Raw genomic sequence first — 25773 nt, forward strand, 5'->3', positions numbered from 1 at the left:
GCTAGTATCTCCCAGGCTGGATCCCGGGTACCTGTTCCCTTTTGTGCTCCACATCCCCCTTGTAAGCCCATCAGTCTTCTGCCCCACCGTTGTCACCTCAGGACAGGGGCCACGCACCTCCATGCTTCCCTTCCAAACTGCACAGCTGGGCACCTCACTGCTCTCTGGAACCAGCCTGGAGTCCCCATTATCATTTTTTCTGAATCGCCTGACTCCTCCCTCTTCCCTCTCCCACCGGCACATCTGATTAACCACCGAGTCCTACCCATTCCCTTCTCCGGAAGCACACTCTCCACCCCATCCTGTTCACATGTGGTCATCTGGGTCCACCCCAGGGTCTCTCCTCCTTCACTGTATGCGGTTCCCAGAGCAATCTTGTAAAGTCACAGCTCTGCTGAAGCTGGTCTTCCTGGTTACCCACCCAGGGTCAGTCTGTCTGGCCTCAGCTTGCCTGTTCAGGCCCAGCTCCTCTGCTCCCTACAGCCCACTCTGTTCCAGGCACCTCACTCATCAGCCTGTTCTTAAGTGCCTCTGTTGGAACAGCTCAAGTTGTTCCCCGTGCCTAGAATGCTTTTCTTCCTGCTCTCCTGCCTCTCCCCTTCCTACCACCCGTTAAGGAGTCTCATTGCTGTGGTTACGATTCATAAATAGCTACACCTAGTGAGCATCAGCTCCATGCCAGGGATGAGACAAAGAGCTCTGTGCACATGATCTCAGGTGGCCTTCACTTGAACCATGCATAGTAGCTATTGTTCTCCCTGTTCTACAGCTGAGGGAACAAGGTACAGAGGTGATCAGTCTGCCCCAAATCACACAGGTGGTGGAGCTGGGCTTAGAAAATCTGCCTGCTTCCCAGAACCTACAGTCAGACTGGGTCTCTCTGCCCTGGTGTGGTGTCATGTTTAGCACTTTCCATAGGCTGCTGTAAGCTTCCTTGGTTTGTTTCTGTGGCTAGGAGCTCCTCGGGAGCAGGAACCTGGCAGGCCACTTCTGGATTCCCAGCCAGGCCTGCCCAGCACAGGGCCTGGCATGGAGTAGGCTGAGTTGAGAGCAAGGGAATATCTGCTCCTCTCCCTGCTCCCTGGTGTGGAGTTTTTAGTACCATTCATCTTTCCCTGCTCACCTCCTACAGACCCCACTTGCTGAGGGCCACTCAGGGCTGAGCAAGGTGGCAGGGGTGCTGGCCCTTGTGACTCCTGGCTTGGAGTCAGGGAAGAAGGGGCATTTCCTGGTTCTTACTGCATCCACTGCTTAGGAAGCCAACAAGGCCTTGAACCCTGGGGACTTGTTGCTGATACTGCCAAGGCTTGCCGTCATTCTTGGCTCATGTCATCTTGTGCTGGTCAGTGTCCTCAAAGGCAGCCTCCCCTCCCACTGTGCAGCCTACTCCTTCTTCGTGTCTCCTTCTGTTCCTGCTGGGACATGGAACTTCTAGCATGTATCCTGGTTTGTCCAGAACAGCCCCTGTTTGTTCTTTTTTTTTTTTTTTTTGAAATAGAGTCTTGCTCTGTTGCTGAGGTTGGAGTGCAGTGGCACCATCTCAGCTCACTGCAACCTCCGCCTCCCAGGTGAAGGGATTCTCTTGCCTCAGCCTCCCAAATAGCTGTGATTACAGGCATGTGCCACCATGCCCGGCTAATTTTTGTGTTTTTAGTAAAGATGGGGGTTTCACCATGTCGGCCAGACTAGTCTCAAACTCCTGACCTCAGGTAATCCATCCGCCTCGGCCTCCCAAAGTGCTGGGATTACAGGTGCGAGCCACCGCACCCGGCTCCCTGTTTGTTCTGGATGTTCCAGTGTAACTATTAATAATGTCCTTTTTCTAGTGTGAAAAGTGTCCTGGGAGGACAATTAAATTAGATGGTCACGGTCCACCAGGGTCCGCTGGCCCAACTCTAGTCCCAGTCTGTCATTAACAAGCTGATGGCTCTGAGCAGGCCATTTCACCTTTTCTAGGACCTTGTTTTCCCATATGAAAAGTGGAGATTAGGCTCTTTGCAGTGTTTCTGAGGGGCCCTAAGGGTCAGCCTTGGGCCAGCGGTGCCAGCCCTCTGGCTAAGTGGGGAATAGGCCAGGGGGTAGGAACTGACCTCTCACTGTGTGGGGAGTCGCGAAGGGAGTCCACGGAATCATGATAGGGTGGCGCGGTGGCCCTGCGCCGCTCCTCCAGGTTGTGGGCTGCTGCCCGCCTTGCCCGGGCCTCCACACATGCTGGGCTGTTGCATTTGCTGGTACCCACTGATGATAGCATGATCCCCGACTGGGAGTCAGAAGTCAGGCTCTCAGAACGTTCCAGGCTCCACGTGTGGCTCTCATGTCTGGGAAAGCCAGATGGGGTGAGACGAGGGGTCAGGAAGGGGCAGGGCAGCCCAGCAGGCGTGGTCTCATGGACCTCCCTGGCTCTTCTTCCACCTCGAGCTCCCTTAGCTCAACGCCCTTCTCCACTCTGGGGTGATGTGGATTGTTGCAAATGCCCAACCCCAATATTGGAAGAAGGAGGGCTGGGGTCCCATGGATGGGTGAGCTATAATGTGCAGAGACCCATTTCTTTCCTTCCTGCAACCAGCATCCCCCCAGCTTTACCTTAGACCCCCTGTCTGGGACCTTTCCACCACCGTGGTCCTTAGCTACCTATCTCAGAAGCCCGGCCCCAGGGGCCAGTATGTGAGGACCCTGACTATTTCCTGGTGCTCCCAGGGAAGAAGGGAGCCAGCCATGTTATTTTTGAGTTGTCTGAGCCTTTGTGCAGTGTGGACTGGCCTCTGCAGTTCTGGAGAGGAGGCTAAGGTGTGCTGTGATTCCTGTGGCAAGCTCAGGGGAGAGTATTGACTAGCTCTGGATGTCAGAGTAAGTGGGCACTTTGCGCCAGATGAAGTATGTGAGTCTACAAGTTTCCATGGGCCTTGGTGGTGCCTACCTGTGGCTGGAGGTGGGTGTGGCTGTGGAGCAGTGGTGAGAAGGAGAACAGGAGTGGCTCCCAGAGAAGGTGGTCTCAGTTTCTCTCCTGATGACATGGTCTGTGGCTGGCACGTTCTTGGAAATATACTGGAACAGACAGAGTTGGGCGAGAGTTAGTGACCGGGGCCCAAATTAACTCTTTCTTGTTGGAGACAGGGAAGTGATGAGCACTGACTGAGCTCCTGGTTGGGGAGACCCACTGGGTGAGAGTGACTTGATGTTGGGGCAGCGATGGCTCCAGCAAATCAACCCCCACCCCTTCCTAATGGAAGTGAGCAAAGCAAGGCCAGCCATCCTGGTGAGGCAGTGCCTAGCAGGCAAGGCTGGCCATGGGATAGGCTGGCTGCTGCCCTGGCCCATCCTTGCAGGGGGCATGAGAAGGCTGGCTGTCCATTGAGGGCTCAGAAGGGGGCCCCAGGAAAGCCACTCACATCTGCCATCTGGATCTCCTCTGGGTCCAGCCGGGGGTGGCTGGGCCCATTGGCCAAGCTCCGGTTCTGATGGGCCGGGCACATGTTCTGCCGGAGGTGGTTGTGCATCTGCTTCCGCTGTTTTCTGCACAAGGGAAGGGAAGGTGAGCCTGGCATTCCCCCCACTCGCCAACGATGAACTTCCCTAGCTATCTCTCTAGGGAAACAGCTTTTCCTCCTGCCCAGGGTGGCCATGGCTACTGCTCTTCCCTGTACTCAAGCTGCCCTACAGCATCACCACCACCTGAATCCAATAGGATCTGAGCGTCGTGGCACTGAGCTCTGGCTCTGCCCAGAGAGTAGAACTTCACTGCTTTCTAGCTATGAAACCCCGGGAAAGTTACTTAAGCTCTTCACGTTTCACTTTCCTCATCTATAAGACAGGGTGATCATTTATCCGTTCCAAAGACTATTGAGGATTAAAAGTATATGAAATATTCAAGCACAGTGCTGACTCCCTCTCTCTCTCCCTCATTCATTAATTTAGTATTTATTGAGTTATCGCTATGTGCCAGACACTGTTTTGGAGCAGAGACAATAGGTAGATAGGGAATCCACCCTCCTGAAGCCTGCAGGCCAATAGAGGAAGCAGATGGTAAACACATAAACAAAGTAATGAACTAGATACTTTCAATAAAGTGCCATGAATAAAATAAAACAGGTGCTGTGGCTTAGGGAGTCAGGGCACTTCAGATTGGCACATATTAAATGCTCAATTTATTTGATATTAAATCTAATCATGTCCCTCCCCTGTTTAAGACCCTTCATTGTGAACTCATGGAGATAAGAGTAGAAGGATGGTTACCAGAGGCTGGGAAAGGAAGTGGGGGGTTGGGAGGGAGGTGGGGATGGTTCATGGGTACAAAAACTAGTTAGAAGGAAAAAGACCTAGTATTCAATAGCATATGGGGTGACTATAGTCAATAATAATTTAATTGTACATTTAAAAGAGTATAACTGGATTGCTTGTAACACAAAGGTCCATGAGGACCTATCAGTTTGCTCAAGGTCACAAAGGATAAATGCTTGGGGGGATGAATAGAATACATGATATGATTATTATGCATTGCATGCCTGTATCAAAATATCTCATGTACCCCATAAATATATACACCTACTAAGTACCCGCAAAAATGAAAATAAAACCCCTTTATTGGGCCTTAGTGTCCTGTTTCTCTCGCTGCCCACCTAGCACCCCAGCTAGCTGCCTCCGTGGTGAGCTTGTTTCTGCTCCCCCACTATGCCCCGCCCTCTCTGGCCTCCCGGCCTTTGCACATGCCAGGCCATTCACCTGGAATACTTTCTCTCCTCTTCACCTGCTAACTCTTGTTCACCTCTCAGGCCCTGGCCTAAATGCTGCTTCCTCAGGGAAACCCTTCCTGCTCCCCAGCCAAGGTTAGGTGCCTCTAAAAGGTGTCCCGTGACACTGGACCACTTGTTCAGAGCACCGGCCGTATGCCTGAGGCAGGGCCTGGTGTCCAGCAGGCCCTGAATGTTTGTTGAAGAAGTGAGTAAATGCAGTGAGGGCAGGACAGGCAGCTTGCGTTTTCTCCAATTCTTGGACTTAGTTTTCCCTCTTGGGCCCAGTCTCCTCTGGGCTCACTGGGCCCCAACTCCCTCCTGACCCTCCTTCAGACTTTCTGGTCCTGGATTCATTCAAGACAAGGCCAGCAGGACTTCAGATGCCACAGATGGGGCAGCATGAGTCCAGACCAGGGGCTGAGTCCCCAGAATGGTGGCTCTGTCCAGTCCAGACCCTTGCTTTCCAGATATGAACAGTTGTTACAAACCTGTCATCTTTCAGCACATCAGAAGGTCATAGGGCCTTGGATGCCGAGCTAGGGACCCTGGGTTTATCCAACAAAGGCACATCTATAGCCTTTGTTGGATAAACCCAAACTTGCTAGCTCGGCATCGAAGGTCCTATGGTGCCATCTGGGTCCCAGCTATCGTTTTAGACTCGTGCCCTCTTTTTTCCTGTCCCTGGCCCTTTGCTCCAGCTAGTCTGGGCTGCTCATGCTCCAGGAGTACAGTTGACCCTCATCTGTGCTGTCTTTTAGCTTGGACTGCCCGGCTACCTCTCTGTTCACTTATTCTCCTTGCCCCAAGCTTCTGCCCCTACCTCTTCTCTGTCCAGAAGGGGCCCAGCCCCGCCTTCTCTGTCCAGAGGGGGCCCAGCCCCGCCTTCTCTGTCCTCTTGTCTCAGTTGCTCCCAAGGCGGGGTCAGGCAGTGCTTTGAGGCATCTGTCTTTCTTTGGGAATGAAGCTGTCCTCTCTGCGCTCCTCCCCAACACTACCCAGTGCCTGCCCACTTGACAGGGCACCTGCTCCAGGAGCCTGTGGGGTCAGCTGCACGCTCCTGCTTAGGTCCTCACAGTGTCCTTTGAGGTACATACCAGGATCATTCCCATGAGGAACCATCAATTTGCTCAAGGTTACATGGGAAATAGCAGAGCTGGATTTGAACCCAGATTTGTCTTCTTCCAAAGCCTGTGCTCACAACCATTCTTCGTCAGTGCCCTGGGGCCTATCTCCCTGACCCTCTGCCTCTACTTCTTGGTCCAGATCTTTAGCCCCACACTCACCCAGCTACAGAGGCCCCCGAGGGGTAGTTGGGGCCTAGGAGGGTATAGAGGGCTCCAGTGGGGTGGGGGAGGAAAGCCTTCTTCACAAACATTCTTGGAGGCCCATCCCTTGGCTTGGCCTGTCCCCAGCTTGAGTGACTGACACTCACTTGGTCTTGCAGTAGGCTACCACACAGACGATGCCCACGACCAGCAGAGCCACGCAGATGCCCGTGATGGTCAGGACTCTCTTCTGGTACAGCTCCTCGGCTTCTGCAGAGGTAGGGTGGATGTGAGGGGTGGGGCAGGAGGCAAACCCCATAGGGTTAGTGGTGCAGAGACCCCTTTGCCCCCAAAGCCATAGGCTTTCCCCAGCTCAGGTCCTGCCCAGCTCCTTTCTATCCCTTCTCTCCAGCCAGTTCCTTCCTTCCTACATGCTCTGTTTTGCCTTCCACTTCCCCACAGCTCCCACCCACCCATGGATCTGGTCACACACAACTCCCCCTGAGTTCCCCTCCCCAAGCCCCATGCCTGCCCAGAGCACATGAGTGGAAAATGCAGGGGAATGGGAAGGGATGGAGTGGAGGCAAAGCTCCCGAGGCTGTAGAGCAGGGGAGGACAGCTTAGTCTGGCCGGCGACCCTGCCCTGCTCCACGGTGGCCTGGTAGCTGCAAAGAACCTTGGTGGGCCAAGAGGAGTTGTTCTTCATGGCAGTGATCATGGGAATGCCTTTGTTTACCCCTGCAGCCTGGTCAGGGAGTGGCCCTGGCCCCCTCCAGGCCTGCTATCTCTGCTTGTGAGAAGCCCGCCAGTGGCACCATGGACCCCTGGCATCTAGGAAAGTGCTGGTGTGCAAGGAACAGCCCCCACCCTTGCTGAGGAGCTGAGCTAGGCTGGGTCTCAAAGCCCTCCCAAAGGCCGACTGTCCTCTTTACCCTCTGCTGCTGCTGGGGCAACCCCCATCCTTCTAAAACAGAGAAAGCCAGGAGGAAGAAAAAGTAAAAGGTGACAGCGCTAGCTGTAGTCAAGGCTACAGCCCAGAGACCCCACCCGTGCCCACCACACCTGCTGGCTGGCCCCTCCTCCCAGCTCAGGGGAAAGTGGAGGCTGGACCTCAATGCCTTGGCAGGGCCCTGGGAAATGTCCCTAACCTCTTGGGCTTGCAGCATATGCTGTGGCAAAGGTGTACACACCAGGAAACACCCAGGGCTACAAACCCTCCAGACACACAGAGATTTCTAACTATGCCTATCTGATTCACAGACAGACCCCTTCACTCACACACACACACCTGCACACACAACATATGCACACACACAGAGTTAACCACACACTCTAGCAACAGGTGCACACACACGCCCATGCCCACTGACACACAGTTGGATGGAGTTGTAAACAACCAGACCTCCACCCTAGGTCCCCATCTCTTGGCTCTGTGCCCACAGCCCTGGCTCCAGCTCTCATGCCCCCTTCACATGCCTCATCCAGTTCAGTCAGGCGTGTGTCTCCATCACTCCTCTGAGACCACCCTGGTCACAGGCACCAACAACCTCCAGGCTGCCAAGTCCTGAGGTCACTTGCTTCCTTCCAAGCTGCTCTCCTCCTTCTGGGGCCCACTCCCCCTGGGCTTTGGAATGGTTCTTCTCTCTGTCCTACTTCATTGGCTGACCTGTCTCCGTCTTAGCCGTGCTTTCTTCTCTTCTACCGACTGGGAAGATAGAAGGGCCTGGGCTCAGGTTTCTTTCTTTCCTGCACCTGCCCTCTCTCCCTTAGTGATTTAACTCAGACTCAGACTTTAAATACCATCTATCTGCAGACTCTCAAATTTTTATGTCCTGCCCTGACTGCTCCCTGAAGTATGATCGTGCCAGATGGCCCTCTATCGAGTCTGCACCTATTGGCGGCCTCTGTCCCATCAGACATGGATGAGAGGACTGGTTCCCCTCACTCCATGGTGTTATCAGACTTGTTGAGTTTGCCAGTCCAGGGGGTGAACTGTGCTGTCTCAGTGTCGTTTTTATTTCCATTTCACTCATGAGTGAGGTTGAGCATTTTTCCTATTGGAGTCATCTCTGTTCCCTTTCTGCTTGCTATTCATGTCCTTTTCTCTGCAGGCATTCAATCAGTTGCATCCTGCTTGGGCTGTGTTGGGCTCCAGACTCATGCATCCAAGGGCCATGACCAAACAGAATCCCTGCTTCCTTACCCTCTTTCCAAACTCCTACTCGACTCTTCCCAGCTCATGGGTGCAGCACCACTTTTCCTGTTGCTCAGGCCCCACACCTTGGGCTCATTCTTGATTACTCCCTTTCTTCCCACCTACCCTGATGCCGGATCCAGCCGCAAGTCCTTGCAGCTCTGCTTCCCAAGTAGATCCTGGGTCTGATCTGGCCTTACCATTTCCATTGCTTCCAACTTAGTCCAGGATGGTGTCACCTCTCACCTGGAGATGGTTACCTTCTGACGGGTCTTTCTGCTTCCACTCCTCCCCACCCTGCCCCCAGCCCAGGCTGTTGTCCATCCAAAGCTACATTTATTCACAACCATAAAGCAGATCATTTTACTCCCCTGTTTAGAAACTCAAAATGGCTTCCCACTGTGACTCAAATGCAACCCAAAGCCTTACCATGGCCTCTGAGGCCCCCGGCTGCTTGGTCCCAGCCTTCCTTTTGGACCTCATCTGTGGTCCTCTCCCTGCGTTCACTGTGCTTCAGAGCTGCTGGAAGTCTCTCCATCCACTGAACAAGGCAAGCCCACTCCAACCACATGATCTCTATACCTGCTATGCCGCCCTCTGCAGGACTCCCCCCTGGTTGTTTGCAGGGTTGGCCACTTTTCATCAGGTCTTAAAACAGATGTCACCTCCTCAGATAAACCTTCCCTGACCACTTAGCTACACTAGCACCCCACTCCAGCCAGGCACTATCCCATTACCTCATTTTATTTTCTGTGCAGCACTGAACACCACCTGATGTCTTTCCTGTTTGCTTGTTATCACCTGTGAATGTGAGCCCAGGAGGGCAGGGACTGTGTGTCTGGTAAATTCTGTTGCATAGATGTTTGTTGCATTGCGAGTGAGTGAATATACAGACCAGCCTTATAGACATTGACATATCTGCACACTCACACTCATCTCCACGCACTCACAATTCCACCTGCACAGTGCTCAACCCTTAACACAAAGGCGTTCACAGCCCCTCCACCTGCTGACATCTTGCCCTGACAGACCTCACAAGGTGTATACTCTCAACAACACACACGTACCTGCAGATTCACCCCTGTGCACCCTGCCACCATCACAGACCCCACACAGACTCAGTGCCTCTCCCACCACCCCATCACAGCCAGTAGCTGTAGACAGATGCACTCTTACATACAAACTTTGCAATCTATCTTCTACTGAGAACAGCTGATAGAGGATAGGTGGTGGGGCTAGGAGGCCTCCCCAAATCAGCCACGAGAGCAGCCTTTCTGTAACTGTAGGCTCTGCACCACGTCTGAGATCCCCCACCTCACTGGAGCCCCCACCCTCTGAGCCCCTGCCTCTCTCCTGCTGTCATATGCCTGGACACTTGAGGCTATAGAGGAACCTCCTGGTGCAAAGCCAGAGAGCCAGAAACATTAACCCCTTAAAGTCCCTTCTAGCCCAAGGAGTCTTCCAGGGGCCAGAAGGTGGTAGTAGCAGGTGGCAGGAGGACACGTGTAAGATTCTGAGCTGGGAGACAAGGGGCAGGTACTAGAGGCCAGCCCAACCCAGACCCTGGCTCATCTTGCCAATGTGGGGTCAGATCATGGAGGGAATGACAGCCTCAAGCAGATGGCAAAGCCGGGCAGACAGACACAGGGCAGGGACAGAGACAAATAGAGAGTTATCAGCTGCTGGCCTGGTGCAGGATGAAAAGCAATGGACATGGAAATGGGGAATGGAAAGAAGACTAAAGTCAAATGGAAAGGGATGCCTCTCTGCACAACTCTCCAAACCAGGCTTCTGTGGTTCCTGGACACCAGCCCTTCGAGGGGCCATGTTCACACATGGGGCCTAGCTCTTGTCCAGCCAGCCTGCGGGTCTGCACTCAGCTCGGGGGGGGGGGGCCCTCCCCTCTGAGCCCTCCTAGCAATAGATCTCCCCTATGTGAGGGACGCTACTGTACACTGAGGGCAACGGTTCGAATCCCTGAGTGCCCTTCTGTTCATGAACTTCTTTTGTCTCTCGCTAAATCAACGTAGTTTATGATAGGACATCTCGATGGGGCCAGGAGAGATTTTTGGAATCATCCCTTTTCCATTTTTTGGAAAGGAAACCAAACATTCAGCACACATGGCATCGGAGGCTGTGGAGAGGGACCACGCAGATGGTGCTGAGTGACACACAGAGGTTTCATACCCTTTAATTCAAATCCAAGGTGCTCTGGCAGTGCAGAAGAGCAGAGGGTCAGAAAGGGAGGGGTGGAGGGAGAGAGACAGATGGGTGGGGACAGGGGGAGAGAGAGAGACAGAAACGTTGGTCAGGACTCCTCAGACACCGGGCAGCCATCCTGCGAGGTGAAAGCAGGTTAGTAGTGTCCCCTCCCAGCCTCCTGAGCTCCTTCCCTGACACCCGGTCCCCAAGAGCCCCAAGGAGGGTAGAGAGAGATGTTAGAAACAGCAGGCAGGGCAGGCTCTTTAGAGTTGAGCTGTGGGGTTAGTACCTGGTGGCGAGGCAGAGGCGCAAGAGTCAGTTGGCAAATGTCCCTGAGAGGAAAGGTAAGTGGGGGTGGGGGTCTCAGGAGCCCCCCTGCTCCTTCCAGCGTCAGTGCCAGGCCTTCAGCACTCTCAACTCTCAAACCTTCCTGCAGACAGCTTGCCCAGCTCCCTCATTGGGGGCCCAATTTTTTTTTTTTGTTCAGAGTGCAGGCATGAGGTCCCCAGACTGGCCCCATGTCCCTGCTCTGCTCCACAGGCCTAGCTGGCCTGTCCACCTACTGGGATCCCAGGTGGGGAGCCTCAGAGTCTGTGGGAGGGAACGGGAAGAGGAAGAGGATGAGGCTCCAGATAGCAGGTCACTTCTCTACTTGACACCCCAACACTCTAGAAGTCTACAGGGCTGGGCCGTGGTGCGTGAGCCTGATTTCACTACCGAGAAGAGCAAACTGCAACTCACAGGAAGAGACAAGTGGGTTCACTTGTAGAATGTCTGAGCTCCTCAACTGGTGGACAAATTACAGTCTTGGAAGTGGGATCCTGTTTTGAATGTGTGATTTCAGGACCCTGTGACGGAGACCCCCACATCATTGAAGGGTTAGATAAAAGGACCCTGACTCAAGGGTCAGTTCTGCACTGACCTGCTGCTGTGCCACCCTGAGTGATACCAATCTAGTTAAGTCTCAGTCTCTTATCTGTTACGTGGGCATCAGGCTGGGGCATAGGATCCTAGGAGGTTTGCAAACCTGGCTGAGCTTCTGAATTGTCCAGACCGAGGAAATCTGGCTCTGAGGTGGGAGCCCAGAAATCTCAACAGTGTTTTTAAAAAGCTCACCTACCATTCTAATGTAGCAGCCAGCATCGGTCTACAAGCCTAGAGTCTCAGTTTCATCCCTAATTCACTATGTGGATGTGGGTAAGCCATAATCCTTGTTTCCTTGTCTGTCCAAAGTGCTTGCACACAGCTAGAGGAAGATGTGAACAAGCCTGGACGGCATGAGTTCAACACGCATGCAGGTCCCCGCTCCTCCTAGCCTGGATTGGCTCACTCTCTGGCTTCCCCAGGTGCATGGTCGGCACCACTAGATCCAGGGAGGGTGTGACACTGTGTCCGATAGTCTCATCTGCCTTGGAGGAAGGCAAGCGTGTGGCAATCTGCAGGAAGTCCTGCGCATTATCCATCCCTGGACCTCTCATCTACTTCCTGATAGGGATTCCAGAAGGTTCTGCATTTGGAAAAGGGCGGGAGAGCAGGATGGCTCCGAGCCAGGGACTGTGATGGCTCTGACTAAAGAGACTTGAGGAAGATCCTGGGGCCTCAACCCCCCAGTTCCATGCAGAGACCACACCAATGAAGCATTCATTACTCCCAGCTTTTCCAGACACAAGCCCTTCTTGTACTGCTATTAAATCCCAGGTTGGGGAGTGACCTTGATGTTTTGGTTTCTTTGCAGTCCCACTCTGACTGCTTGGAGGCAGGAAAAAGTTGCCGTAAGTACAGTTTGTCCACCCCTCTCCAGGGTGTCCCAGGGCTGGTCAGGCGTGCTGAGTAGGCAGTACAAACTTGACAATTCTCAAAGAACCCTGGCGCACCTCTCACTGAGTAGTTAATGCTGTGGCCCAGGGACCCTTCAGGCAGCTGGAGAGCTCACATTGTTTGGATAGCCAGCCGTGCTGCCCTGAGAGAACAGCCCAGCTTGACCATAGCACCTGGGACGCAAAGAGGATTGGGTTCATAGAGCTGGTCTGGGCCCCACTTTCCGACGAGGTTATTGTATTAGATGAGGCAGCTGGGGCCCAGTGATGCTAGGACACTTTCCCAAGGTCACACAGCAAATTAGGAGGCAGAAGGGAGACTGGAGGCCAGACCCTTTGGTCCCTTGGTGCTAAGCCATGGCTTTCCTGCCCACTGAGTTTCTGGGCAGGCCTGGCTGGGTATTCCTGAGGACAATGACCATCTGGAGAAGTGAGCAGGGCTCCCAAAGCCCTTTAAGCGTTTTCTTCTGTGTCACTCCTCTGGGAACCGAATAGTAGCAGCTGCAGCTTCTAGGGCTCCTAACTGGCCTCCTCTTTGAGTCAAAGGCCAGTACCGTTTAGAGTGGTGGCTGGCATGATTGGTGGGGTCACTGAGGGCTTAGCTAGTCACTGGGTAGGCAGCTTTCTCACTGGGAAGCATGGGATGGAACATGAGGGGCCTATGGCTGTGTCCACCCCAGCAAAGACAAGACCTTCCCACTCATTATGTTCATTGGCTGCCACTCAGCCAGGGTGGAGTGGCACCACTGAGTCACAGGAAGGTCCTATTAACCAGAAATTTGCATATTGACCAGTAACCATGGCAACCTGATGCTGGACTCCCGACAGGGCTGTGCTTACCAGACAATATGCAAATTCTTCATCCTGGACATGTCCCATGCCATACAGTCATAGGGTGCCTGGACAAGGAGGCAGTGATGTGTACAGATGTGAGCATGAGCTCCTGTGTTTGCATGTGTGTGTGCAGGTGTGAGCACATGCTCATGGGTTTGCTCATGTGTGCAGGTATGTAAGAACATGATTGTGTGTTTGTGCATGTATGAGCCCGTGCTCATGCGTTTGTGCTTGTGTGTACAAGTATGTGTGCTCTTTTACATGGGGACATAAAGATGGACAAGCTTTGACCCGTGGGGAATGGAGGGGCTGTTTGTGGAAGAACGAAAAGCTTCAATGTGCTATTGCAGTCACAGGCTCTTTCCTTGATCTCTGCAAAAGATAACCTGGTCTAGATGCTATCTGGGCAGGTTGGACACTTTGCTCAGGATGTGCTGGGAGTCAGCCTCTAGGGGGCTGATGCTGCCCACCCCCCACCCCCGCATACCAGTTGTAGCTGGGAGAGGTACTAAATTGCTCTCCAATCACAATGGTAGGCTCTCTGCTAAGCCCTTCTTATGCAGCCCTTCATTTCATCCTCACAGTAACCCCACAGGCATAAATGTCATCATCCCCATTTTACAGATGAGAAAACAAATTGAGAAGTTAAAGAGGCCCCAGAGCTAGTAAGCTTAGCAGCTGGCATTTTTACTGAGGTCTCTTTGAATCCGAAGCCTGAACACTTAAGCCAGCACTTTACACTACCTTTTCAGTGATTATCATGAAGTGCTCTCTGGGAAAGTGCTTGAAGAGCATAAATCCTTTACGAAAAGGTAACAGTCAAGCTACTGAAGACACTAGGCAGAAGGGCCTGGACTGCCTTTGCAGGCTCTTTTCTGGGCTCCTGGGGCCCTGCTGCCCTTCCTAGCAGATCTAGGCCGAAAGCTGAAGCAGCCCAGCTGGCAGAGAGGCCTTGGATAGCGGCCCGGGTTCCGGAGGCTCTGCTGCTCTGATTCAGGACAGGCTGGGACTCACCGTCCAGAACAGTCTCACAAGCTGGGGAGGCTCTCTGCCGAGAGGAATATTGCCCCACTGTCTCTCTCCCCTGGCCCCCAGCTCTGCCTAGGCTCTGCCTTCTCTTGAGGTCCCTCCTGCTCTACAGTCCTGCACTCAGGGCTGGATATGACTCTGAAATGATTGCAGAGCCTGCGTTCTAGAGAATTCTGTTGGGCCACATGTCCTGCCCACAGGCTCTGCCCTTCCTCCTTGGCCTCCCACACTCTATTAAGATAGTTGACCATCTGGGCCAAGCAGCTCCCACCCCCCAGGGGTCTCTATGCCCCTGTGGGGTTGGGGTGGGGAGTAACTTGCTGGACTTTTGTGCTGTGGTCTGAGGAGGACTGGGAAGGATCATTTCTCCACCCTGAGACCTAAATCCCCAAACCCCTTTTCTCCAAGACTACCTACATGGTCCCCTGGATCTCACCTTTAGCACCTCCCAGAGTTCTACCTCCCAGTATCCAGTGCCATGTGGACACTTGTTTCCACACTCCTCATGGGGCCCAGCTGTCCTCCCTGGAGAAGAGGAGGTGGGGGGTACGCAGGGGCCTAGCCTGCTCTGCAGGATGGGATGGGTGACTGGGGACAGGCCTTGCAAGCCAGCGGACCCCTGGTCCCCAAGCAGAATCAATGGCCGGCCAGAGGCTTTTTGTTCTGCTCCACCTCCACCTGGTGGTACTGGAAGGAACTGCTCTCATGCCCCAAATAAAACACTCCATAATTATGGCTGGGTCCTCGGGCGTCGGGGCTCACTTTTCTTTCTTTCTTCTTCTTCTTTTTTTTTTTTTTTTTTTTTGCAAACTGTACAAAAGAGAAAGCTCCAACCTCAGAAGTTGAAGAAAGGAAGGGAATAAAATCCTAGATGGGAGGATTCAGACCACAGAGGTGCTGGAGAGAGTCACCAGTTACCCCTCAATTCCTCATTTCCTCAACTTTTTAGCATCTCCAGCACCAACCCCTGCCTCCTCTCCCACCATCCTGTAGCCACATAAATATCTCTGGTATTCATGGAAATCACTGCCCTGGGTCCTGCTCTCCCTTAATTCCCCTTCCTTCCCTCTAACCCGTTTCCAAACACTCAAAACAAACAAACCCTGGCCAGACTGGAAAATGGGCTTTCTGAGAACTTTTTTTCTCTCTCAAACACGTCGGCACACACATGCACACACTCACTGCCAGACCCTTTGGTACCCTCAGGCAGCCTTCGGAGGCAGGGGAGGGCTCTGCAAATGCTTCCTCCCATTCTGGCCAGGCTGCCTGACCCCAGAAGTTGGGAGGAGGCCTGGGTGTGGCCCTGGCTGCTGCAGAGAGAACTTGGCATTACTGTGCCCAGGAGGTACAGCCCACATGTGGAGGTGGGGGTGCCGGGGGTGTTTCCGTCTCCTCTAAGGAGCGCAGGACACCCTCTACATCTCCCCCTAGTCTTGCTAAGCAAGGCCCCATCCCTCCCCAGGGGGAGACTGTCAGTCACCAGGGAAGAGAAGAAATAGAAGAAAGAGACATACTGGAGAAGTTGACCATTGCGAACTGCTGACACCTGTCCCCGGTGTATCCCACAGGACACCTACCAAAAGAAAGAAAACCAGAAAGAGAGAGCCAGGATAGCAAGACACAGGCATTGCAACACCCCGGCACGGGCTCCTGCCAATGCCAGCTGGGTTCCTTGCCACCGTTACCATTTGTATTGGCCTTGCCACTCTGCCCCTTACCTGCAGCCCTGAACTTTAAACCCAAGGATTAGGCCAAAAATGAAAACAAAGCAAAACAAAACAAAACAAAAAGAACTAACAAACCAAAATACAAAAAAGAAAAGAGAAACAAAACAAAACAGCCAAAGATCAAAACAACCAACACCCCTGGCCCTATGCCCTACATTGGGGGGACTGCACCCGGAAGCTTTCTAAGGAGCAGGGACTTGTGTTTGTATCTTCAAACATACTTTGCTTAGGATCTGGCATGTACAATCGCAAAGGCAGTTTCTCCAAACATCTCTGTCCGAAGAATCCATTTGGACATCTGGAGAAGGAAAAGGGGAAAAATCACAGAACAAACTGGCATCATCCGCGAGGCTAAGGTTAGAAATCAAAGTGCACAGTGATGAATGAGAAAAACCAAGTCAGGCACTTGGGGTCATACTTGTAGCTGAAGGGACTGGAGTCAGGGCTGGGTGGAGGGCTCTGAAATCTCCTTAAAAATCTGTCTCATAGATGTGGCTCCATGGGTGGTGGGGAAGGTGGGGTGGGTCGGGGGGAGGATGATTTAGGTAAGTGGGGTGAGGGAAGATGGGAAGTTGTCCTACTGGTCATTGAGACTTTCCTTCTTACCTGCCTGGTGCCCCATGAAGCAAGAACTGTGGCCTCTTGGTGCCAGGCAGTCAGTCAGCTGGCAGGGATCTGGGAGCCTTAAGGAATGCCAAGTTCTTGGGAGCTACTCCTCCCAGGACCGACTGAAGGATTCTCTCCTGGGCCCTGGGCAGGTTTTCTCATCCAAGAAACAGCCCCCAGAAAACTCAGGTAACGGGAATGCTGTTCCCAGACTGTGTATGTCTTTGACAAAAGTGACCTAGGAGATGTTTTATCTGTTCTTTCAAAGAGGGTTCTGTGGCCAAATCAATGTAGGAAATACATTCTCAGGGTGCCTTGCAGAGTTGCAGTGTACCTTCACCTATGAAAGACTATGAAAGTTTCATAGGAGGAAATAGCTGAACTTTCCATGTAAGTTCTCAAATTTATTTGTGTTTCAAATTTACTTCACCATGGATGTTGTTTTTTGAGGAACCCTTGTAGAACATGGTTTGGAATAGGCTGCCCCAGTGCGATGTACATGGGAAAAGCTTAGTAGGGAAATGGGAAGTTGGAGAGGAGCTGGAATTATCAGCATCCCAAAGTGGGCCTTCCTGATACCAGGTGCAGGGAATCTGGCCTCAGGTGGCAAGGACCACAAAAGGGATTGGAGCAGGCTCACTGGGGAACCCTGGAAGCCTGGTCCACATCAAGGTCCTAGTGGCAGCCAGCCTGCCAAACTCTTCCATTTCCCCAAGACCTGTTTCTCCATCACTGCCTGGACCTGCCCTGGATCTCATTCTCCGATCTTGCCTTGCTTACAGCTCTAAAGCACCCCCCACTCAATCTCCCTGACCTTGTCTCTACCCACAAGGTACACGTTCTTCTGCTCTCTGGCTGCCAGCCCTCTCCTCAAGTGAATCTCAGATTTCTTGCAGAAGTCTTGCAGATTTCTGGAGGACATGCCCAGCCCTGTACTCTCTTCTGAACCCCATCAAGGCTAGATACCTAAGGAGAAGCTTACGGGGAGGGCTAGCCCTTCCCCACACCTCCCTACTCAGAGAGGGGTCTATATTGCCTCTGCATCTTCTTCCTTAGGAAATTAGCTAAGTTCATCACCAGTGTCCCCCTCAATAATAGGCTACCATTCAAAATTAATCAATGTAAACTTCCTCAAGAGGCAAGTGTACTCTACTTCTTAGCAATGCAGTATATAGCAACCGTCAGGAAGCCACTTAGGCTTACAGTAAGTGGTAGCCATTGGTTGTGACAGATACTCATGAACACCCTGTGACCTCAAATCTGGAGGAGTGGGGAATGGGAGTGGTAGTTGAGCAGAGGGCTAGAGTTTCTCTGGGCCTTGATGGCATCTCCCCCAGGGGAGGCAGGAGGTTTGTCCTGTAGTGGTAGGAGTGTGTGTGTGGGTATGCCTGGCTAATCGGGGGGTGGTGGAGGGCTGGGAAGTGTATCAGGGAAGTGGCATGGGTGGGAAGAGGGTACATGGTCGTCTTACTGAACAGGGTGGCTTGGAGGAGGAGACTGCCATCAGCCCCCTTGTCAACACATCCTTCTCTGATCCCTGGCCCTCGTCCCTATTCATCCCAGCTCAGGTAAATGGAGGTAGTGGCTAAGGCTCCCAACCAGCTCAAGCTCTTCTTCCTTAGCTCTTGGAAACTGATGTCCACTTGTGGTGGGGACTAGAGAGGGAGAAGTGATTTTCAAACATAAGTGCCTTTGGGAGTGGAGGATGAAGACCCAGGAAGTTGCCAAAATGACTCAGATTCCACAAAGGAACAAGAAAGAGACAGATGTGTCTGTGTTCAATGTCTGAGAACAGCCCAGCTCTTGGAGGCAGGGAAACCTGTGTATGTGTGTGTGTGTGTATGAGTGTGTGTGTGTGTGTGTGTGTGTGTGTGTGTGACAGAGAGAGAGAAAATGGGGGAGTACAGGGGCAGGAGGGGCAAGGGGAAATTTATTTCCATTGCTGACAAGCAGGGCTGCTGTCCCAAGACCCTTGGAGAACAATGATAACTCCATACATCCCTGTGGCCCTTATCTCACACCCAGCCTGGACTATCCTGACTACAGACTTGTATCTTTCATGGCCGCTGAGTTGCACAACATTATGGTCCTAACCTTCCTTCCTTGAGAAAATGTGCTCCCCACTGGCTGAACAAAACAAAAGGCACTGGGGAGGGGTGGTGGAAGGCTGACAGCTACTGCTGTTCTTTGGGGCGCTAGCTCCTTCAGGGACCTCCTGGACACTCCTATGTCTCTCCTTAGTCCTGTTTGCTGAGGATGAGTCACATTCAGGAGACTGGGGCTTCCCTAGAGAAGGCTTTGGGGGTGAGCTGGGCCTATAGCCTCTCTAACCTGCACCTAATACCAGGGAAAGAGAGTATGGGGTACATTAGCCTATCAACCAGGATGGGAGTCTGAACTCAGCACTGGGGGCTGGGTGGTGGTTGGTGGTTCCCACTGAAACTGGGATTGACCCTCTGATTTTCAGGGGGCACAGAGGACAGATTAGAAGGAGCAGCGGGTAACAGCCTTCCCAGCCTTTCCCACCAGGTCATCGGTTATGACTCTGGGGAAGGTCTGTCCCCAGGGCTGGAGAAGAGCAAGGTAAGAGAGGGGCAGAGAGGAGAGCCCACGGGCTGCATCTGGGGTGACAGAGAGGTCAGGACCTCTGCCTTCCCCTTTTCCCACCCCACCTCCCGGGCCTCAGTTTCTCCTTTTGGTAGCCTGGGGATAATGCCATGTGTGCTGCCCTCACCCGGGGGAGGGGGTGGATGAAGGATGGCAGTGTGCCCCGGGCACTGGAGGGAGTGAAGGGCCTCTGAGTTCATGAGAGGGGTGAAGATGTGGCGAGGATGAGCAGGCAGATGGGGGTGGGATGGGGTATCACCTGGACATGGGTGGGGTAGGGGCAGAGGGATGAGGGGGATGAGCTGATGGGAAGGGGAGGCATGCCACTGGTATGTGCACAGGGCTGGAAAGAGTCTTGTTCTGTCATCATCCCCTGAACCAGTCCCCAAGAGTCACGCACCAACCGTGCTCTACAAACACACGGAGAGAAGAGGAGAAAGCAGCAAGAGGGAGTGCAGAGGCCCCTGTCTGGCCCAGACAGGGGACAGTCACCTTGATTTGGACTCCCATTTTCAAATCCCCCTACGTTGTCTTTTTTTAAAACAAAATTCAGTATCAGTGACATTGTTTCTTTTGGCACTGAATTCCAGAAAAACAGGAGGGACGGAGTGTGCCTGCTTTCCAACACTCCCTGCAGGGCTCTGAACCAATACACAACAACAAGTGTAAGAAAACCAGGAAGGAAAACTGATTTTTATAGAAACTGGAATGAAACTGACCAGTGTAGTTTCATTATCCAAGCTAAGCGGAAATGCAAAAAAATCAAAATAAAAAGTAAACAAACAGCACAAATGGTAAGACGTGAGTTCCGTTTCCTAAGTTCTTTCCTTTTTATTCCATTCAGGTGTCATCAGGAACCCCAAGAGGCCTGCCCCCCTTCCCTCCCAGCTCGTCCACCCGCAGAATGGCCTCTGGGCTCTGCCCTGCCCCCCACCCCCCTGCCCTTCTCCAGCACAGCTCTGAGGACCTGCTGTTCTGACCGCATCTCCACCAGGGATGCCCTCTCCCCCGAGGGCTGACAAAGGGTGTCGGGGAAGTTGGTTCCAGGAATCTTGGCTGGAACCAGGGGAGGCTGAGATGGGGAAGTGGTGGCTCTGGGTACCAAGTTCTAAGCAGTGCAGCCCAGTTGCCCTGGTGGGAAAGGGAACAGGGCTCCATCTTCGCAATGGCTCAGGCTCCTGCCTCTGCTCCTCTCAGATTTAGCTGGGCAGGACTCAGAGGTCCTAGGGGTGCAACCTTGCTGGCAGGGCCCTCCTGGAGCCCACATATCTCACCACTCCCTTGCCCACACCGAACTCTAGCACTGGAGCTCTGGCCCCCATGGCCCTCCTTAGCCCTGGCACCTGTCCTGAGAGGCCAGAACCTTCCCTGCCTGGACGAGGGCTGACTTCAGTGACAGTGCTGGATCCCTTCAAGGTTTGGGGTCCAAGGGGCTAGGGAAGAGGAGAGACCTACCTAGTGTATATGTCACAGGGAGGAGGAGGGTGCAGGAGACAAGGAAATGGGGATGCAGGGCTGGGTCATCCCTGTGAGGTATTCCAGGACCCTGATGAATTTCTAGTAGATCTGTTCCAAAGAACTCTGAGCAAGTTTCACAGCTAGAATGTTCCCTAGGGTCTGTCATACTAACATGGCAGCCTCCTAGAGGCAGGAGGCGGGGAAGGATGAGGGGCTGAGTTTGGGTTGAGAACTTCCCTAGAGGGCCTGTTGTTGCTATTGGGACTCTCCTCTAAGATTCAGGGAGGGTGAGAAGGAGGTGGCAGCAGGGGCAGGGTGGGGCCAGGGAGGAAGCCAGCTGGGGCAAGAGCCATGGTTCTGCCTGGCAGTGCGGGCCATGTCACCCAGCACTGAGGTGAGCATAAAGGAGGCGCGGCCCCTCATTACCATGTTGTTAGGTGGAGGGGTCTTGAAAAGTCCTGGCCTCCTCAGACCAGGCTCACATTCCCGGGCTAGGGTGTGCCCAGGAAGGGGGCTATGGATCTAGAGGGGGAGATCAGAGGCTGGGGAGCTGAGAAGTGTTGAGTCTGACCTTGCCTGGGGGAAGGTCAAACATCTCTCTCTGAATCCCCATCAATGTTTTGGTGGCCTTTGCCCAGATGCCATGGGAATGGGGCAGCTTTAGCACCTTGCCAGGGCTCTAGGCTTGGGCTGCTTTGAAACACTGAAGTTATTAACAGGCCCCCTCCCACTCCTCCCCTAGATCTGTCCGGAGCCTGTGCTGCCCTCACCAAGCTCCCCTCCCCTCCTCACACACTCACCAGAGAATCTGTCCAGGGGGCACTGTAGGCCCAGCTGCCCAGAAGATCTGGCTGGGCCTGAACAAGCCCTCCCTGACAGCCTCTCTCCCACCTGCCCTGTTTGCTATGGGGAGTGGGTGGTTCTGAGCTCCTTGGAGTTCCTGCTGGGGCCACCCTGCCTGGCTGGTGAGCAGGCTCTGGCCCCTGGGGAGGCTGAGAGGCCCCAGCCTGAGCCTCTCCTCCACCCTGACCTCCCCCATTGGGCCATACCTAGAGTGGTGTCCTTGCTGGTATCCCCTCATCCCATGGAGTGGGGGCTAGGGGCTGAAGGGACACAGGCAGCACCCAGGGATGGCATCTTTGTACAATGGGGTCCTGTAGGGCAGAAGGGCAGCCAGATCCTGAGGTCAGTACTGGGTTCTGGGCAGACCCCTCTTCTCCGCTCAAGACTACAGGAGCAAAGGGCTCTGGAACCTGTGCTCTGCCTGGCCCCGCCAGGCTCCTCGCTACTGGGGAAGATGCAGCCTGGGAAACGTTCATTAAGAACAAAGTTTGGAGAGTTTCTGAGAGATGGGGAGGAAAAGGGGGGGGAAAGAGAGACTGAGGGAGGCAGAGAGAGAGAGAGAGAAAGAGAAACCCAGTGCCCAGTGTCTAGGGCATAGACTAGCATCCCCATCTCCCTAAAGGGTGTTGGTGAAAGGGTAGACATCAGGAGATGGGGTGGGTAGGGGCCTGGGAAATGGGGACTACACAAGCCCCTGTGCCCCTTAGAGCTTATATCTCCTTATATTCCAGGGAAGGGCTAGGAAGTAGGGCAAAGCTTCCTGTCTACACCCCTTGGGGACCTCTTGTCAGTGGCTTGGAACCCTCTTTTCCTAGAGCCCTCCACTTCTGACCCAGCATCTCCTACCCTGTTGTTGCCCCCATGCCCACCCCTACTGGTCACTTACTTGCAGGAGAGCTGATTGATGCCCTCGATGTAGTAGCAGACGCCTCCATTGACACAATAGGACTTGGCTGTCTCGTTGCACTTCCGGGCATGCCCCGACCAGGATGACAGGGTGGTGCTCACTGAGGGTATGAGAGACATGTGCCAGTGACCCACTGAGACTATCCCTAGGCCCCAGGAATCATCTCCTTCATGCCCCATCTCAAAACTGGAAGATGACCAGAGGCTGCAGGAATGACTGGGGAGGGGAGGTCTGGTGGTCCCTTCTAGTCACCAATAAGGCAAAGGAGAGGCCACCATGAGCTCTGCCCATTTACCCAGTGCAACCTTGCACCCAAGCTCTAGGCAAACTTCCAAAGGCCAGGAAGATTTTCATTCTTTTGTGGGGGGAGCAGGGTGAGAAGAGAGCAGGAACTGCTTCCTCTGCTGAATAAGGGCCTACCTCTCCCCTTCCCTGCCTGGCTGGCTTTCCAGGGGCTCCCCTGCAGGTGGTTGAGATGCTGATGTCTCATGTGGGGAACAAACACAGGAGGCGGTGCAGGAAAGAGACACCTACACCTGCCTGCATGGCTTGGGCTCTCATGGTGGACCAGGGAGTGGCTGGAAGGGAGCTGGGCCTTCAGGGGATGGCACCTTTAGGACACGGTCATTTTCTAAGATCTGGAGAGATGTTGGGGGTAGGAGGAACCCTAGCTTCTACTCTCTTCCCCATTCTCCAAGGGCTGGGCTAGCTCCAGGAATGCTTCAAAGGCTACTATGCCCCATCTCCATAAGCATCTGGGGTCTTCTCCATATCTCCCCACCCCAGAGAGCCCCCTCCTCCCTGACCTTATCAGCTGTTGCCCCTAGAGGGAGCCTCCAGGTCTTGGACAGCCCCAGCCATAAATCATGGGTTTCAAGTTGTTGGGGAGGAGACAGGGCCAGGGAAAGGGAAGGGGGCAGCTGGGATGCGAAACTGGGGGAGAGCAAGGCTGGGCCTTAAGGCTGCTAGCACGGACTGCACGTCCGATTGACTGGATTCATTTGAGAAATGAACATCACTGGAGCTCTGCTCCTCATCAGGGAATGGCATCCAGAAAGCTGGCTTCAAGTGAACATTCTCACCCCAAACATCAGTTTTAGATAATGCCCCATCCAATCCAGACTGGACAGCCAGAAGCAGGTCCTGCTCCCCTCAGCTCCCAGGGCCTCTCGTTCCCACCCAGCCCAGCAGTGGCCTCCTGAATGAGGTGGCCCAAGCTACCCCAGCTGGCCCTGTCTCCTCAGGGGTACTGGGTCTCTCCACTCCCCTCAGTAATAGGGGTGGAAGTGAGAGGAGTAGGAGGAGGGCAGGCACTCGGCACCCTCAGTGTTTAGACATGTGGGGAGACGGATGGAGCGCGGGGGGCCAGGAGTGTATACACAGCTCTGCTTCTGTATATGTCTGAGGAGCACGCTGATAAAATCCAGCGGGCAGGGCCGGCTTCACCGTCCCCTCCACATCATGCCTGCTGCTGAGCTGGCATCCCGGAGCCCCACCCCTGCTGAGGTCTCCCTCCTCGGCTCAACCCCAGACCCAGCTGGAACCCACGTGCTGGCTGGAACTGGAGACCTCCTGCTGATCTTTGCCCCACTTCTGGGTCAGTGAGACCCAGGGAACTAAGAAAGGGACAGAGAAGGGAAGCAGCTGAGGTACCATGCCTGCCAGTTGTAAAATCCCCTTGCTGGGAGAACCCTCGAGGTTGTCCTGCCCTTCATTTACATCGCACAGGAGAGTGGAGAGAGAGAAGGCAGCGAAGTGTCTGGCCAGAGTGCAGTGTGTGTTGCAACAGAGCCTCAGGGCTCCTAGTCCCTGGCTGTACATCCCCCCCATCAGCACCCAGGCTTGACAAAAGCAGACGAATGCAAGCGCAGTGAGGACTGCAGGCCTGGGCCCTCCTGTGGGTCTTGGCTAAGCCAGAGCAATCTCAGCCTGGATCTGCCAGGCCCAGCCTGGTGCCCTCTGCAGTTGCGGGTGGCACAGACTGCCCATTGCTGTGCCCATTGTTTCACCCCAGTCGAGTGAGCAGTGGACAGCAGGGAGGATGCTGGGTTGGCCGGGGCCACAGTTGCACACTTGGGATTCTCACACATATATGTCTGTGCTCATCGAGGCCTTGGGAGGCCAAGGACAACTCCTGAGGAAAGATGGGGCCTCCCCAGCCCAATGCATTGAGCCTGGGCTGCCAGCATCATGTTGTCATGGGGACGAGGCTGGGGCCCTGGGAAGGTAAAAAGGGAAGACATTTGGGGAGCCAGTCACACAGGGTGTGGGGAAAGAGTGACCACGGGTGTTTCCACCTCAGAAAGGCCACTCCTCTATAATGGCAGGGCCTTCCCAAGATACTGCAGCCCAACTCTGCCAGTGGCAAAGCCACACTCCAGGGAGATTTCCACATGGAAGAGCTGCGCTCACGCTGTGGTGCAGTTACACTGTTCTAGCACGCGTGGGCTCCTGAGGCAACGTGTCTATACACCCCTGTCAGCGTATCCATATCTCTCACTATGGTTGCCTGTGTTTGGAGAAGTGAAGGTGACATGGACTCTTCCTTTACACCTCCACGAGGATGGCTCACAGCACCCCAAACTCAACGAGTCCAAAACTGGGCTCTGCACCATCTGCCCTACCCGCCTTCTTCCCCAGTCTTTCCTATCTCCGTGACCAAATGGCCAAACCAAAGAGCTAGAGGGCATCTCTGATTTCATCCTCCTTTATTCCCCTATAGCCATCTATCAGCAAGGGTTGCCATTTCCACTTCCTCAAGAGACTCCATCCATGTCTTGCTACCTCCTCCCCTAGTCCAGGCCACCGTTGTCTCTTTCTTCGATGACCACAATAGCTTCCTCTCTGGTCTTTCTGCCTTCACTCTGCCTTCACTCTTCATCTCCTTTACTTTGCAGCAGCCACAGTGGTCTTTAAAATATGTAAATTGTATCAATCTTTTCTATTATCAAAGCTCTCCAGTGGCTTCCATTTGCACTCAGAATAAAGCCCCCAACTTCTTCCCAGGTCTTATCTGGGCTTCACCACCTCTCCCACTTCATCTCCCATCTTTCTCCTTCAGTATATTTCAGACTACGCTGGTCATAGCTCTGCTCCTTTAATAAGCCAAGTAGTCTCCTGCCCAGGATGTTCAAAATACAACAAGTGTCTCAGGGAGGCCTCACCTGACTTCTTAAGCTGGTCAGGCCCCTCCCTTATTCCCTCTCTTAGCTTCATATACTTCTACTTATAGTTATTTTAACATAATTACACGACTAGGTGTGCAACTGTTTGCTTTCTTTTTTTCCCAAGACAGAGTCTTGCTCTGTCACCCAGGCTGGAGTGCAATGGTAAGATCTCAGCTCACTGCAACCTCTGCCTCCCGGGTTCAAGCAATTCTCCTGCCTCAGCCTCCCAAGTAGCTGGGATTACAGGCATGCGCCACCATGCCCAGCTAATTTTTGTATTTTTTAGTAGAGATAGGGTTTCACCATGTTGGCCAGGATGGTCTCGATCTCCTGACCTCATGATCTGCCTGCCTCAGCCTCACAAAATGCTGGGATTACAGGCTTGTG

General features: G+C 53.6%; 1 protein-coding gene across 5 annotated transcripts in view; it reads right to left on the reverse strand.

The window, feature by feature from the left end:
- Positions 1-25773, reverse strand: part of NRG2 (neuregulin 2) — a 200874-nt gene that overhangs the window by 3030 nt on the left and 172071 nt on the right. For 2 of the 5 annotated variants that reach the window (XM_054488429.2, XM_054488432.1), the window contains exons 4-10: positions 22199-22319; positions 15586-15644; positions 10377-10400; positions 6163-6265; positions 3390-3513; positions 2918-3045; positions 2091-2318 (exon numbers count right to left, since the gene is read on the reverse strand). In XM_054488429.2, the coding sequence (XP_054344404.1) occupies positions 2091-2318; positions 2918-3045; positions 3390-3513; positions 6163-6265; positions 10377-10400; positions 15586-15644; positions 22199-22319 (787 nt within the window). Of the gene's footprint in view, positions 1-2090; positions 2319-2917; positions 3046-3389; positions 3514-6162; positions 6266-10376; positions 10401-15585; positions 15645-16019; positions 16097-22198; positions 22320-25773 lie in introns of all 5 variants that reach the window. The other 3 variants (XM_054488430.2, XM_054488433.1, XM_054488431.2) reach the window with 2 other exon arrangements.

The sequence above is a fragment of the Pongo pygmaeus genome, chromosome 4 (assembly GCF_028885625.2).
Source record: "Pongo pygmaeus isolate AG05252 chromosome 4, NHGRI_mPonPyg2-v2.0_pri, whole genome shotgun sequence".
NCBI lineage: Eukaryota > Metazoa > Chordata > Mammalia > Primates > Hominidae > Pongo > Pongo pygmaeus.